General features: G+C 34.5%; 6 protein-coding genes across 6 annotated transcripts; 3 read left to right on the forward strand and 3 right to left on the reverse strand.

Moving 5' to 3' along the window:
• Positions 1-494: 494 nt before the first annotated feature.
• Positions 495-2,755, forward strand: BX664DRAFT_381247 (uncharacterized protein). The gene is made up of 4 exons (XM_051548943.1): positions 495-1,230; positions 1,304-1,361; positions 1,432-2,538; positions 2,625-2,755. Exons 1-4 carry the CDS (start codon positions 517-519, stop codon positions 2,639-2,641), a joined length of 1,896 nt encoding a protein of 631 aa, XP_051404121.1. The 5' UTR covers positions 495-516; the 3' UTR covers positions 2,642-2,755.
• A 607-nt stretch (positions 2,756-3,362) lies between these two features.
• Positions 3,363-4,184, forward strand: BX664DRAFT_354085 (uncharacterized protein). The gene is made up of 2 exons (XM_051547728.1): positions 3,363-3,494; positions 3,559-4,184. The coding sequence occupies exons 1-2, from the start codon at positions 3,462-3,464 to the stop codon at positions 4,057-4,059; spliced, it is 534 nt and encodes a 177-aa protein (XP_051404122.1). The 5' UTR covers positions 3,363-3,461; the 3' UTR covers positions 4,060-4,184.
• Positions 4,140-6,679, reverse strand: BX664DRAFT_2239 (acyl transferase/acyl hydrolase/lysophospholipase). The gene is made up of 14 exons (XM_051540161.1): positions 6,502-6,679; positions 6,273-6,436; positions 6,061-6,188; positions 5,923-5,981; positions 5,787-5,824; positions 5,649-5,716; positions 5,465-5,566; positions 5,288-5,396; positions 5,163-5,205; positions 4,904-5,078; positions 4,737-4,832; positions 4,612-4,661; positions 4,476-4,558; positions 4,140-4,409 (listed from the first exon to the last, which is right to left on the reverse strand). The coding sequence occupies exons 1-14, from the start codon at positions 6,582-6,584 to the stop codon at positions 4,315-4,317; spliced, it is 1,293 nt and encodes a 430-aa protein (XP_051404123.1). The 5' UTR covers positions 6,585-6,679; the 3' UTR covers positions 4,140-4,314.
• Positions 6,680-7,511: 832 nt separating this feature from the next.
• BX664DRAFT_319008 (uncharacterized protein) lies at positions 7,512-11,201 on the reverse strand. The gene has a single exon (XM_051542855.1). It carries the CDS (start codon positions 11,158-11,160, stop codon positions 7,690-7,692), a length of 3,471 nt encoding a protein of 1,156 aa, XP_051404124.1. The 5' UTR covers positions 11,161-11,201; the 3' UTR covers positions 7,512-7,689.
• Positions 11,202-12,072: 871 nt separating this feature from the next.
• On the forward strand, positions 12,073-13,364 carry BX664DRAFT_319010 (uncharacterized protein). The gene has a single exon (XM_051542856.1). The coding sequence runs from the start codon at positions 12,094-12,096 to the stop codon at positions 13,315-13,317; it is 1,224 nt and encodes a 407-aa protein (XP_051404125.1). The 5' UTR covers positions 12,073-12,093; the 3' UTR covers positions 13,318-13,364.
• Positions 13,365-13,548: 184 nt separating this feature from the next.
• Positions 13,549-14,836, reverse strand: BX664DRAFT_319012 (39S mitochondrial ribosomal protein L46-domain-containing protein). Its single transcript, XM_051542857.1, has 3 exons — positions 14,199-14,836; positions 14,013-14,135; positions 13,549-13,949 (listed from the first exon to the last, which is right to left on the reverse strand). Exons 1-3 carry the CDS (start codon positions 14,709-14,711, stop codon positions 13,800-13,802), a joined length of 786 nt encoding a protein of 261 aa, XP_051404126.1. The 5' UTR covers positions 14,712-14,836; the 3' UTR covers positions 13,549-13,799.
• Between the last annotated feature and the right edge of the window lie 103 nt (positions 14,837-14,939).

Consider the following 14,939-nt stretch of genomic DNA (forward strand, 5'->3'; position numbering starts at 1 on the left):
AATATTTAGTTGATCATAACACTAACCGTTTTTCCATTTCTTCTTTTCAACCACCGTAGATCCCCAGTGGCGTGCATCAGTCTGTCATCATTAATAATAGGAGATCATTTTTCATTACAGTTTATTCATTAATAAATTATCAATGCTTTATATTGGTCTTATACCTGTATGCGAGAAAAATCATCCAATACGTTAACGTCATGAAAAGAGCTTTCTTGATATGAAAGAATGACTTTTAGATTACCTTTTTTTTTAAAAAAAAACATCATACTTACATTTTATCTACACACATATATATATATATATATAATTTACTCATCAATGAAACCACTTTTTTATTATTTTTATTATTACAAATGATTTTCTGCATGAACTGGGTCGATGATCTTCAGTGTGACTGGATTGATAAACAGTAAGGCGGGACCTTAATTGTTTTTTTTTTCCCTTCTAGTTCCAGATTCTGCTTTTCCTTTTTTTTTTTTTTTTCTCTAATGTCTCTTTTCATTATTTAAACATATGCAACTTTCGACAGATCACTCTTCACCATCAAGTCCATCTTCTACCACCAAAAGTCATGAAAACCTTGATCCTAATTCAACGGATAGCAACAAAAGATCTGTGGAAACCCCTGATACATCAGTAGCTTCTAAACGCGCAAAGATAATAGATCAACGACCAGTTATCCCAATTATTCCTAGTACTATGAAGCTTGCACCAAGGCCAATCGCTTTACCACAACTCAAATCAACGGCAGAAATAGATACGGAACCAAAATCTAATGTTTCTACTATCAACACAGAAAGAAAACCTTTAACGACTGTCTCCTGTAGAAGTGATACCTTCACTGTACTTCCAACCTTACTACCAGCATCTCAACAACCTCTTACACCTTCACCAGCAAAAGAAACTTTGGATAATGTCAATAGCAAGCGAGAGGCAACACCAATCAACATGAACAATATTCCACTAGCAACAGTGTCTGCATTATCAGAGTTTGATCTTACACAAGCGCAGCAAGCATTGACACAAGCTGCTTTAACCTCCTCGACAATACACACTCCTCCTCAAAAACAATCTACTACAGAGAACTCCAACGTACATACGGACACTCAAAATATACTGAAAGACATGGCTCAGAAATATGCATCCGGAGGAACGACGTTGGAACAATTGCAACAACACTCTTTTTTGACGGCTGATCTCCTTCGACGTGAATTGATGAATCAAAAGGTAAAAGATTAAAAAAAAAAGAAAGTTTATTATTTTCAATAGTTGATTGAATTTACTTGTATTTCTTTTATAGGTTAGAGCTGATAACCGGGAAAGAAAGAAAAGATGGCGAGAACAAAATGAAGAAAGAAGTAAGTAGAAAGAAAGAGAAATGATGTACAAGAACTTATATTTAATATGATCATCTTCTTCTTTAACTAGACAAGGATAATGATTTACGATGTAGAGTGAACAAACGGGCACATAAACTATATGGCAAGGAAGACAGCGAACAAAAACGCCAATGGATAGAAGAGGAATTTGCGAAAAGACAACATAGACGTAAAGAAAAAGAACAACGTAGGATAGCAACTGACAGCAGTATGAAATCAGCATCAAATTCATCAAGTGTGACATCCCATCCTGTGACGAACAATGGTTCTTTTGGCTTAAACATAGAATCTCCTGGTGTCAATCTACCACTTTTGCAAGAAGCGTATTTATCCATGATGTACAACAAGGATGAATCATCCACTCAATCGGCAGTACAAAAACTTGCTGAGGGACTACGACTCATGGGAACAGCTATCAAGGCAGACGGGCGCAGCGAAGATCCAACTCTACCTCAGCAACTGGCGTCATCACTTCAACAACTTTATCAATTATTGCATCAGTCTTCAACAGAATCATCACCAAAGAAATCACAAGATTCAGTATCTGTAAAATCATCCACTGCTACATCTTCAGCAGCAAAAGTGACAGTAGGAGCGTCCACTGTGAAATCGCCTATGAATATATCATCAACAGAGGACTCAGCAAAAGAAACATCATTAGAAAAAACCAACACGCTTGGAACGACAGTAGTATCATCAACTGTGTCATTACCTTATACATCTCCTTCCGTCAATACTGCATCGACAATTAAACCAGTAATATCAACAGAGTGTCATGAAATGGATACAATGATAACCAATGGAGCCGAAATATTAATCAAAGAAGAAGACATATCGACAACAATGACAGCAGGATGCGAATTGAAAACAAAGAAACCATCATCGCCTTTATTATCGTCATCATCATCAACAACAACGACACCAGCACCAACACCAACAGGATGCCAGCAAGAGACTCAGGTTACAAATGATGAATTGTCTGCTCTATTGATACAAACTCTTCAACAGACCGCTTTTGTATCTCAAGAAAAACAAGATAACATGACAACACCCTCCTCTCCAGCAACGGCAGATCTCCTTTTGAATGATATTCCACAAGATCCAAGCCAATTATACCCCATGGAAGCTATTAGAACTCTCTTGAAATTGAACACAGGTACAGATATTTTGTATCATTATCCAACGAAAGATTTGTTTTCTAACAACATTTTTATATATATTTATATTTTTTTTTTGTTTTAGAATGGATAAAACAGTAGTTGAAACCGGTGATTAGATAGATAGATGATACGTTATTTTGTCTTGTTGACAAATCATTTGTATTCTATTATGATAATAATAAAAGATGAATAATTAAAAAAAAAAAAAAGAAAAAAAGAAAAAAAAAAAAAAAAACTCCTAGGTCTATTCCAACATTCTTAATCTTGTTTTTTTTATTCCGTACAATCTTTTTTTTTGTCCATATCTTCCCGTTGCGTATATTATATATATATATATATATATAAATATATATATATGTGTGTGTGTGTATTTACAATAATAGTGTACGATGTCCATCCACTTGTGTAGTTTGGAAATTCTGATCTGTATCACGGAGTATTTGGATGTGAAAGACGTGCTAGCTTTGTCCAGTTGCAATCGAGCACTGAGCCAATTGAAAAACATTGATAGTCTTTGGAAACAGTGGTGTCATACTCATTTTAGATTATTATATAATCATCCAGATCAGTTATATAAAACTCTTTATCAAAACTCATATCGACGTGTTTTTGCAGGAAGACGTCCTTGTTGTCATCTTTCTTCCTTATTTATCATGCCGCATGTCACTGAATGGAAATGTTGTCGCACCGACGGACATTCAAACCGGTATATCTGTCTCCATTGTCATAAAACAGGTATATTATTATAGGGGGGAGACAATGTTTTAATTTTCTTTTCTTTTCTTTTCTTCTTCTTCTTTTTTTTTTTTTTTTTTTCTCTCTCTACTATTGGTGAATAACAATCGATCCAGTATGTGACCGACATGCTCGTTCCCATGCAAAACAACATGAACACAACATCTTTTTTAATCCTGTCCTGATGGAACTCTTTTGTCAATCGTGTGTTGACTGGGTAATGAACTCAATAAAACAAAATTTCAAAGGAGCCCTCTAACTTTTTTTTTTTTTTGGTTTAGCTTGGTGGTACGGAAAGTGATCCTGCTGAACAATATCAAACACACTTGATTATAAATCAGTGGTTGCCAATGATACATGAAACGTCTGGTCAACAACAGCAAGCATTGATTTTACAACAACAACGACGGTATGAAAGGTATCTCCGCTGGCGAGATACACCTCAACAGATCATGAAGGATCCTCTTGGATATGTATTCATCACAGCATCATGGGTGGCTCAATGGGAACGCTTTGTAGAAGGCTGGAGCATCCACCCACCTTCCATCACTATCGACAATCATCTCTGGCGACGCTTGATCAAGGACTGTGATAAACCATCTATCAGCTTCAGTCCGCCTTCTTCCTTCTCACCTACTGATCTAGTCATCCTCTCTCATCATACTTGGTCCTATCTAGCTCACACTTATTCGATCATTGGCCCATGTATTACAGAAAACGACTTGCAAGGTCTCGATCTGGACAAGAAATGGCAGTATTACAAGTCTCGTTTATGTAATTAGGCAATTCTATCATTTATTATCATTTTTAGTTTAGTTAGTATAGGTTTTTTTTTCTTTCTCTCTATTCAATATGAATTGATGTATCAAATAAAAAAAAAAAATGAAATAACAATTGTTGGTTTTTGTTGTCAAAATAAAGTATTTATTTTACATTGTTGGTTCAAAAAGGATTCCGTCTAAATCAAGTAAAATGTGATTATGCTTACAAAAAAAAATGCAAAGGACAAACTATGTTTCTATCATTTTGTCTAAAGATCAATGCATAGAACTCGCGCGCTTCTTATCAGGACGAACTGTACCAACAAATATAGGAGCCTTTTCAATGTTCATAGCTTTCATCCGAAGAATGGCTAAAAAAAAAGTAATCGTAAGTATATATGAGTATTCTTTTGCTCGTTTTGTTTAGTATACTATACCTTCATCAAGTGCAAGTTCAATCATACATCGAGTCCGAATCAATGATAACAATGGCCATGTAGATCGTTCACCATGTAGTATCCTAACATCAAAACTCATCAGTGCCTTCGATTATCTTTTTTTTTTTTGTCTTACCAATATGCGAGGGATTCATGTGTTGGATTTGAAAATAACATATTGAAATCCTAAAAAAAAATATCAAAAGTATCAGTCAGTAACACATCATATCATCGTTTTTTTCTTTCTTTCTGACTTCCTACCGATAATGCCAATTCTGGTACAATGTTGACATTTCCTGACATTTTTTGTACAATAAGACCACGTAAGGAATATGGAAGCAACTGAAGTTGATCAAGCTATATAATATATTACATTAGTCTTAAAAAAAAAGATGATCATGTCTAACGATAACTCATCTTTTTCTTACCTGATAGAGTCTATGTCTGAATTCTGATGCCATCATATAAACCAACTTATTCCAAAGAGAATCGCGTTGCATCTTGTGACCTGGAGCAATAAATGGAATGGCATAAGAGCTAGCTTGAGATACAATAAAGTGATTCACGTTGAATAATTCGGACAAACGTTGCAATGGTGCTTCACTATTTGAATGAATAACAAAAGAGACTGATTAGTATAATTATCCAAATTCATTTGCTTTTTTTTTTTATTTTCTTCTGTTTTACCTATCCGAAGATGTTGTTTCCGTCCAAGGATTCCATTTCACATCTACTCAAAAAAAAAAAAAAAAAGTCATTAAAACATTCCCAAATCATCAACCCATATATATATTCTTTCTTTCTCTTATTACCTGAAGGATTCCATTTCACAATATCACCATTTTTATCTTTGGCTAATAGGTCACATCCTGAAAACAATCCGGCAGAAGCAGTTGAACAGCAAGCAGCACTCCAAATCAACTATAGAATAAAGGACCATAAATTGAGATACTTTCAAACAGAATCAAATCAAAGGATAGATCACTTACCACATTCGGAGCTGTCATATAATTCAAATGTTGAGGTACTTCTTGTGTTCTCCTTGATGATACTGAAATATTCAAAACACGATTACTTCGAGCATATGCTTCCTACAAAAAAAAAAAAAATGTTAATCATATCACATGAAAATCATAAAAAAAAAACACCTTTGTTTATTGTTTAAAGTTTTACCTCAAACGTCAAATCACCAACATTTTCCCGTACACATCGTTGTAGTACCTTCATGTCCATCAAATAACCTATAGAGTGCAAATATTATAACGATTTAAATGAATATATATAATACATAGTTTCCATCTTTTTACTTACCATATTTAAGTAAACGAGTAACCCGACGTTTGAAGTGGCTAAAAGAAAAAGACGATCAATCAACAAAAAAAAAAATGCGTGTGCGCCGCAGATTGATGATAAAACAAATAAACAAGTAATAAAAAGTTAATCTTACCCCTTATCTGTCTTTTTGTAAAACGCTGACAAGTTGATTCCATCAGGTTGAAGAACACGCTGCAAAAAAAAAAAGAAGAAGAAGATTGTATAAGTACATTGATCATATTCATTCAGAAAAAGACAAAAATGTCATTACTGGTAATTCTTCATCGGTATGAATACATATCAAAGCAGCTACCATAGAACTGATCGCCGTACTACTAATAATTCTTGGTAAGAGTCCTTGTTCGTTCAACGCCTTGACAACGCCTATATGATATAAAGCTTTTTTTTTTTTTTTTTTTTGAAAAAAAAGTTGAGTTTTTTTTTTTTTCCTTTCAATTCATGTGAAAAAGTTTGAAACTTTACCAAAAGTCGAAGCACCTTGTAATACCAAAGCAGAACGACCAAATCCTTGACGTGTATCTGTGAAAAATTTCATTTTGAATTGAGGCTCCAAAGCTGGAGTAGATTCAATATATTCAATTTGAGTAACGACTTCATCCATATAATCTTCAATGGTTTGTTTTGTTCTATGGAATAAAAAAAAAAGTTAATAATAAATGGTTACGGAATCAAACTTTTTCTAAAAACGTACCCAAGATAAGAATGAGTAAAAAGTTTTCGATCACTGATACCTCCAAAGTTTCGTAAAAGACTGCCTCGTAATAAATAGATCATAGAATCAGCATCATTGGCTTGTCTAGCTTTGCATAAATGATCCAATCTTGAAGTGATGACTTTGTAATCATATAGTTTAGATTTGGGTTGTTGTTTCCACCGATCATTATCTATTCAAATAATAAATAAATAAAAATCAGTATCATTATATTTAAATATATATATATATATATAATATTTAACTTACGCAAAAGTCTATCAACCAAAGAAAGAAGAAGAAGAAGTGTTACTTTCGTTCGTTCAAAATAAGTATTGATAAATTTTTTTTTTACCTATCTAATTCATATGCTTTGTCACACCAATCATCATAATTGGTAGCATTGGACAACTGTCGCGAGAGTTTACTTTCTGGAATATTGTCATTAATTTTATGCCAAGTTCTCTATAAAAAAAAAAGAAAGAACAGTAAGATAAAAATAAATAATTTTTTTTTTTTTTTTTTACCATCCATGGTAGCAAAAGGTATGTAGCCAATATGCTTATAAATCGATATATATAGTCAAGAAGTGGTACAATAATATAATGAACAGGATCTTTTGTCATGTTGACCAAGTAAGAACCCATGTTATTCTAATAATGGTGAGAATGGTTGAATTCCGTAACCAAGTCTTAAAAACCAAAAAAAAAAAAGAAGGTTTGACAAGAAAGAAAGAAAAGAAAAGAAACAAAAAAAAATAGGATTTTATATATAAGTATAAAAAAAAATTGAAAATTTCACATGGCTTGCCCGGTTTGTTATTGGTGCATTTTATCCGTCGGTGTCCTAATGCATAGAGAAATCAACTATGGAGCACGCATAATCCCATCATCAACCCCCCCTTTGTTTGTGGTCAGTCATCATAGGATTTACATTGAATTATATATATAAAACAATCATTTTTAAACTGTATCAATTACCTTTGTAATAAGAATCACAACAAAATATAATATGATTTCATGTTCTATTTTATTTGAAGAAAATAGAAAAAAAAAGAGAGAGAAAGAGAATATGAAAGTAATGCAGGAATAATAATAATAATAAATGAGTGTAATAAAAAAAAATAATGAAATAAAAGAGTGGAATGATATATAAATATATGTAAAATTAACTAAATAACAAACTAATCTAATGACCAAAAGTTTCCAAATCATAAGATTGAGCAGTATCCGTTGCAAGGGGTTGATAAGATGCTTGTATACGTTGTCCAATAAAAGGTACAGGAGAAAGAAGTCGAGACCATAAAGAAGAAGAAGAAGATTTACTTGTTGTTTGTTGATTCAATAAAGAAGGTCGGCGCCAGAACCATTTCAACATCAGACTACTAACCACCACACTTGTAGAACTTGCTGCCATGGCCAAACCTGCCATCATAGGATGAAGATGATATCCCCAAGGCATAAAGATACCCATTGCCAATGGAATGCCAATAAGATTGTATATACATGCCCATCCAAGATTGATCTTGATTCTTCGAAAGATGGACCTTGATAGATCTAAAGCTGTCACCACGTCCGCCAAGTCATTTCGCATCAATACAACATCTGCCGCTTCCATAGCAATATCTGTTCCACTACACAAAGCAATTCCAAAATCTGATTGTACCAATGCAGGAGAGTCATTGATTCCATCTCCAACCATTGCCACCACTGTTGATATATCCGATTTCCTTATTTGATGAATACCCCTAAGAATCATTGTACATAAAGAACAAATCCGCCATGATTGTTGTTGCCATTTCGATTCTTGTTGTAAAGGCATCCAAGCTTCTCGTTGCATCCGTTGTACCAATTGAGTTTTTCCATTGGGTGACACACCAGCATGTACTTCCTCTATTCCTAGTTGTCTAGCGATCGTCTTTGCTGCCAATTCATTGTCACCAGTCACCATTGCAGTATGAATCCCCATACGATGAAGTGTCGCAATCACATGTTTAGCTTCCGGTTTGACCACATCAGAAATCGAAATATAACCAGTCGCCATACCATTCATTCCAATCAAAATACATGTATAACCTTGACGTTCTTGATCTTGTAAGGATTGTACTTGTTGTTCCGAGAGATGAATATCATGATGTTGTTCTAGCCATCGTTGATTACCCACCACCACAATATATTGTTGCATCTGTTGTGAAATAGCATCCATCACCTTTTGATTGAAATCGTTCCCTGTTAAAGCAGTATTGGCCAAATCAATATGACATTCAACACCAAATCCCGTTTCACTCTTGAAGTGAGATACAGAAGCTAGATCATCCGTCACCTGTACATTAGCCAAAGCCTTGAACTTGTTGACTACAGCACGACCTAATAAATGTTCACTATGAGCTTCCGCCATGGCAGCCAAAAAAAACATCAATGCACGTGTAGTTTCGATATTGTCCCAAGAGTTGTATTCTACCACTTCCATCTTGCCAATCGTCAATGTACCAGTCTTGTCAAATGCTACCTTGTTCACTTTTTGTCCCTTTTCCAATACCAAACCACCTTTAAAGAGAACACCATTTTCAGCACCAAGTCCAGTTCCTACCATCACGGCTGTTGGCGTCGCCAATCCCAAAGCACAAGGACAAGCTACGATAATCACACTGATACACATCTTGAGACATACAAAGAACCAATCACCATTGCCTTCTTGAGTGATTTCCATACGTAACATTGGAGGCATACGATCCACACCAAGAAAGGTTACCAAGAGTGTCCAAACCATCAGAGTACCAAACCCAAGAGCAATCACACAAGGAACAAAATAACCAGCAACCACATCAGTAAAACCTTGAATTGGAGCCTTGCTAACTTGAGCATCTTCTACAAGTCTTACGATTTGACTCAATGCCGTATCTGATCCCACACGAGTTGCTTCCATTGTAAAGGTTCCTAATCCATTGACAGTACCACCAATCACAGTATCACCAGGTTTCTTGTTGACAGCATCCACTTCACCCGTCACCATACTTTCATCCACAGAAGACATCCCGTTGATCACCAAGCCATCCGTAGGAATCTTGTCACCAGGCACAATTTTGAGTAGATCACCTTGTTGAATCAATTCAGAAGGAATTCTTTTTTCACCCACTACAACTTTGGTCACTGGATCTAGTTTGAGCATGCAGGCAGTAGATGGAGTGAGAGACATCAGTTTGGATAATGCAGTTGAAGATTGTCCTTTTGCTTTGTTTTCGAGATAACGACCCATCAAAATAAAAGAAATCAACATACTGGAAGTATCAAAGAATACAGAAGGTCTTGATGATGCTTGAGTAAGAATAGCACGTAACATAGAGATGATTGAAAAAGTAAAAGCAGCCAGAGTAGACAAAGAGACAAGTACATCCATAGTTGGAGATTTGTGACACAACGAGCGGTAAGCAGATATCAAAAATCGACGACCAATGATGAATTGAGCTGGGATGGTGAGGATCAGTTGTACAATATCCATAAGGTATAAACCTGGAGCCAGGGTAACACCAACCAGAGAACGACCCCATGCAAATTGTGGCAGTATCATGGCAATGAAGAATACTGGTATTGAGAAGAAGAGACTATGGATAAGAGCTTTTCGCCATTCCTTGATTTCACGCACCTTGGATAAACTTTCAAGTTGAGCATTCTTGGTTGAATTGGCTACAAGTGCATTGAATCCTAAATTTTCGATAGTTTCCACAATAGTTCGAAGTCCAATTTGTTTTTCGTTGTATTCCACCTTTGCAGTTTCCGTCATCAGATTCACAGAGATTGAAAGTATACCATCCAACTTTGATACCGCCCGTTCGATGCTATGTACACATGATGCGCACGTCATACCAAATACTTGAAGCTGCACCATATCGTTTTGAGAAGATTCCAATGCCATAGCTTCAAAACCACATTCTTCAATCGCATGAGCTATTTGAGCAGCAGTGATCGTCAATGCATCATGTTCCACAGTTGCACGTTCCGCCAATAAGGATACTTTGATTGTTTTCACACCTTTGAGGCCTTGAATACTTTTTTCTATACTATTGACACAAGAAGCACACGTCATACCTCGTACTTCAAACTGACTTGTATCATATTGATCATTGTTTTCTTTGAGCATTGCCGTTGTTTCGATATCATCAGGATCGTCCATAGGAAGAATGGCTATAGGTTCTGTTGACTGGGTTGTTGAAGAAGTTTTGGTATAAGGTACATCGAATCCACAATCTTCAATGGTGTTGATCAAGAGTGATACTATATCAGATTGAGAATTGTCGTATACAATGGTGGCGTTTTCTTTTTCCAAACTAACAATAACAGACTTGACTTGGGATAATGTTGATATAGCACCAGTAATAGATTTCACACATGATTGACAAGTCATACCAAGTACAGGTAAAACAATAGTAGCGTTTGTATTGGTAGATAAAGGAACATCAAAACCACAATCTTCAATAGTATTGATAATAACAGAAGCTTCCAATAGTCCATCAGTTATCACAGTTGCTTGATTATCTTCTAGACTGACCACAACAGAAACAATACCAGGAAGTTCTTGTAAAGCATTTGTAATAGACTTGACACAAGATTGACAAGTCATACCAATCACAGGTAATGTGAACTGAGAAGGAGCTTCCGTCATCGGTAATGAAACATAAATAATAATAATAATAATAAAAAAAAAAAAAAAAAAAAAAAAAAGGAAAGAAAGAGAAAGAGGAAAAAAAAAAGGGGGTATGTGTATATGTAAGAGAACAAAAAAAAAAAATAACAAAGATGGAAAAAAAAGAAGCCGCGCTGAGTCAGAAAAAAAAAAAAAACTGAATATCAATTGAATGTGTGTTACCCTTCAAGATCTGATAACAGTTTAAATACAATCATATAATTGATATATTCATGTTGGAATGATCAAATATGAAAGAAGTATAAGATCAAGCTTAAAAAAAAAAAAAAAAACGTCATTCATAAGTTTAAAACAAAAAAAAAAAAGTGAACGAGGAATTAAAAACAGAACTACGCGAGAAATAAAAAGAACCCTGGAACTCCCCGGAAAAAAAATTCTTTTTTTTTTCTACACAACAACATGGTTAAATTTCAATTAGTCACTTGTAGTCTCCTTTGTCTTTGATATATATTTTTCACTTAAAAATACTAAACGGGAATTAGGGTTTGATTCGATCATCTAAATGATATCTCTCCTACACTCATAAATATATCATAAATATATATCATCATTATATTCTTTCCTCCCGAGAAAAATATATAAATATATATATGGGCGTAGCGAAAATAACTCAACCAATGAAAATCTTTCTTTTTTTTTCGTGAACATAAAAAAAAAATTCACTTTTTTCGGTCTATTGTTATTGTTGTTACTCTTTCTTTTTAAAGAAACTTTACTTTTTTTTTTTTTTCTGACAATATGTTCCCGGTAGAAAAAGGTAAACCAAAAAGACATATATTTTTGACTATTTCCGTTTTATTTTTTTTTTTATTCTTTTCTTTCTCTCCTTTTTACTTAAATTTTTTCTTTTTTTTTTTTTTTTTTTTACTTTTTTTTTTTTCCTTCTTTGCTATGACTATATATAACGATAGACAAACTCCCAAAGTGACTTTGGACTATATTGACTGGATAATAGAACAACGACAACAAGGATTACAAGATCATAAATGGCAACAACAAAGGTTACGAGATATATATAGGTTGGTCAAACGACGACAAAAAGAACTTCGTATCTTCTTCTTAACAGTGGACGCATTACAATCACAATATAGACGATATCATCATAGTCAATATCAACTTTTGGACCGACTGACGGAAGAAATCAATCAACATGATTGGAAACAACACAATGACCGACGACAGCAAAAACAAGACGAAGCACAGTGGACCCATTTGGAAAAGCAATTGCAGCACCTACGTACGTATGCAGCACAACGACGAGATAAGAAGGCAAAACGAGAACGACAATATCATGATGTTTATTTCGTACCGGTGGTTAATAAGCAATACAAAAAGAAATATATGCGTGCGCGTGACAAGAACAATGCTGTAGAACAACAATTGTCAGATTTACATAGAGACATGGATGTGATCAAGGATCGACTCAAGCAACAACGTAATGCATGGTCATCAGGATTGGCATTTCGACAACAACTCATGGAACAACAAGATCAAATACAAAAAGAACTCGATCATCAGCAAGCTCTTTTGGTGAAAATGAAACAAGCTCAATCATTTTGGTGTCAATTTGATACTCATCATGTACAACCTTACCTTGACTGGCTCCAACGCAGTGATGATGACGATGATGATGATGATGATGACAATGATTGGACTCGATTACGATTGATGACTGTGGATTATGAAGAAGCTGAACAACATGGTCGACATACTTGGGATCATGAATCTTGGGAGGTGACTTTTGAATGCTCACATTGTCATATGACGACTGATGGTTGGCCCTATTTGAACAAGGTACGTACAACTCAATTGATGTGTGTTTCCTGTTATCAAGATAATCGGACATCTATGATTATGGAGAAGAAACTATCGTCCATCTTTTCTGGATCTCAACAACATGCTTACAAACAACCTGATGTACTTTTATTCTCTCGTTCATCATCTATTCCATCCTTGATCTCCTCAACCTCCAAATCAACACAATCTATCATCAATGACTGCAAGCCTTTTGTCAAGAAAATGAAATCCGCTCTTTCTCTCAATCACAAGGTCGATGCTTTGATCCATAATCCATTATTGATCTCAAAACAAACCCAACGAGCTTTATTAGCATAGAAAAAATTATATAGTTTTTTTATTTATTTATTTATTTTTACTTCTTGAATAATTCTAAATTGAAAAATAAAATAAAAAAAATGTAATAATTATATAATATATGGTATGATGATGAAAACTTTCTTATGATAATACTTTGTGATGATGATTCATATAATGATCCCTATAAAAATGATGATATTTCCTATAAAGATTGTAATGATTCGTTCATACAATAGTTGATGATGATGATGATGATAATTGATTCTTTTTGATTTGTTTATTGTTCGAATATTGAATATGAAGAAAAAAAAAATGTATTTTGGGGGGATTCTAAAAATATGTATGAATACAAAAAAAGAAGAAAGGAGAAAAAAAAAGGCGATATATAACTTTGAAAACAGGCAAACAAGGAGATCAAATGAAAATGTTTTTCTTTTTTCAAAGAGGGTTGTGAGGAGGATGCGGGAGGAGAGAGGGGAAAGCATCTAATCTACGTCTATCTACAAATCACCTAAACTATCCTTGATAGCCTTATAATAATCTGGCGAAAGATAATTGACTAATTCATCCTTGGTTAACCATGCAAAATCTGACACATCCTTGGTAGGTTTGACTTGACCAGCATATACACGTGCCTTCATAAAGAAAATCTAATAATAAATAAATAAAAGGTTAAATATCCATTCATTTCTTATTTACTTTTGATTTTTTACCTTCAATCCTTCAGTATCTTCCTTTCTAGAGGGACTTTGCTTGTAATGACTAACAGGTTGTCGCCCCACAAACCAAACATCCATATCCTTACCACAAGATTCTTTTAAATAACGTTCAGCAGCCTACACAAAAAAAAAATATATATAAATAAGATAATTGATCACTTGTTTATAATATAAACTTACTTCATGAAGATATTCATTTGCTTGTAAGTCAGTTTGAGGGAATTGCCATTGGTTTTGTTGTTTAACAATCAAATAAAGGTTACGAGTCAAAGCTCGATCGAGTTTCTTGATATCGTTGGTCTTGTCAGCTTGAGTGATTCTATCGTTGATTTGAATGGGTGGTGTTGAAGAAGATTGGTCAATATGTTGTTGTTGTATAGCTTCAGTTAATGAGAGGGCTTGGTCCTTCATAGCAGCGTCTCTTGCTTGAACATCTTCCTTCCATCGTCGTTCAGCCACCGATCCCTTTTTAAAATAAAAATCTTGAGGAAACACAGCGGATGCCTGTCGTTCTTGTTTTTCCTTATAATCGAAATAAGCTCGTTCAAAAGGAGTAGCGTCCCGGGTGATTTGAGGTCCACGAGTCAAGATTACTGATGCTGCAATACGACTGTTTTTGATCATTAACGGTTGTTGTTGTTGTTGTGCAACTCGGCTACTTGCAGAGAAGAATCGTTGACTGATCTTCAACATGGCAATGGATAATATTTACTAGTAGTGGTGATAGTGATAGAGATAGAACGAAGAATGAAGGACACTAAAAGAGATTTACAAGGAAAAACAAGTAAAACTGTCAAAAAAAAAAAAAAAAAAAAAAAAAAAAAAAAAAAGAGGGGATTTGGTGAAGGCGCAAGAAAAAAAAATCTACAGGTGGAAAAGAAAAAAAAAAGTGTGACGTTCGTGAGTTGGGAAGCCAGGATA

Source organism: Halteromyces radiatus (assembly GCF_025201355.1).
Source record: "Halteromyces radiatus strain CBS 162.75 chromosome Unknown BX664scaffold_1, whole genome shotgun sequence".
NCBI classification, from domain to species: Eukaryota; Fungi; Mucoromycota; class Mucoromycetes; order Mucorales; family Cunninghamellaceae; genus Halteromyces; species Halteromyces radiatus.

What these genes read in the sequence shown, in the direction of transcription:
- BX664DRAFT_381247 (XM_051548943.1), top strand. Translation starts at nt 517, where the DNA reads ATGCAACTTTCGACAGATCACTCTTCACCATCAAGTCCATCTTCTACC. An exon ending in GTGAATTGATGAATCAAAAG is followed by an intron (nt 1,231 to 1,303) that starts GTAAAAGATTAA and finishes TTTCTTTTATAG; the next exon opens with GTTAGAGCTGATAACCGGGA. An exon ending in AGAACAAAATGAAGAAAGAA is followed by an intron (nt 1,362 to 1,431) that starts GTAAGTAGAAAG and finishes TTCTTTAACTAG; the next exon opens with ACAAGGATAATGATTTACGA.
- BX664DRAFT_354085 (XM_051547728.1), top strand. Translation starts at nt 3,462, where the DNA reads ATGGAACTCTTTTGTCAATCGTGTGTTGACTGG. An exon ending in GTCAATCGTGTGTTGACTGG is followed by an intron (nt 3,495 to 3,558) that starts GTAATGAACTCA and finishes TTTTTGGTTTAG; the next exon opens with CTTGGTGGTACGGAAAGTGA.
- BX664DRAFT_2239 (XM_051540161.1), bottom strand. Translation starts at nt 6,584, where the DNA reads ATGATCTATTTATTACGAGGCAGTCTTTTACGAAACTTTGGAGGTATC. An exon ending in TTGGTGATTTGACGTTTGAG is followed by an intron (nt 5,567 to 5,648) that starts GTAAAACTTTAA and finishes TTTTTTTTGTAG; the next exon opens with GAAGCATATGCTCGAAGTAA. An exon ending in TACCAGAATTGGCATTATCG is followed by an intron (nt 4,662 to 4,736) that starts GTAGGAAGTCAG and finishes ATTTTTTTTTAG; the next exon opens with GATTTCAATATGTTATTTTC.
- BX664DRAFT_319008 (XM_051542855.1), bottom strand. Translation starts at nt 11,160, where the DNA reads ATGACGGAAGCTCCTTCTCAGTTCACATTACCTGTGATTGGTATGACT.
- BX664DRAFT_319010 (XM_051542856.1), top strand. Translation starts at nt 12,094, where the DNA reads ATGACTATATATAACGATAGACAAACTCCCAAAGTGACTTTGGACTAT.
- BX664DRAFT_319012 (XM_051542857.1), bottom strand. Translation starts at nt 14,711, where the DNA reads ATGTTGAAGATCAGTCAACGATTCTTCTCTGCAAGTAGCCGAGTTGCA. An exon ending in CAAATGAATATCTTCATGAA is followed by an intron (nt 14,136 to 14,198) that starts GTAAGTTTATAT and finishes TTTTTTGTGTAG; the next exon opens with GCTGCTGAACGTTATTTAAA. An exon ending in AAGATACTGAAGGATTGAAG is followed by an intron (nt 13,950 to 14,012) that starts GTAAAAAATCAA and finishes ATTTATTATTAG; the next exon opens with ATTTTCTTTATGAAGGCACG.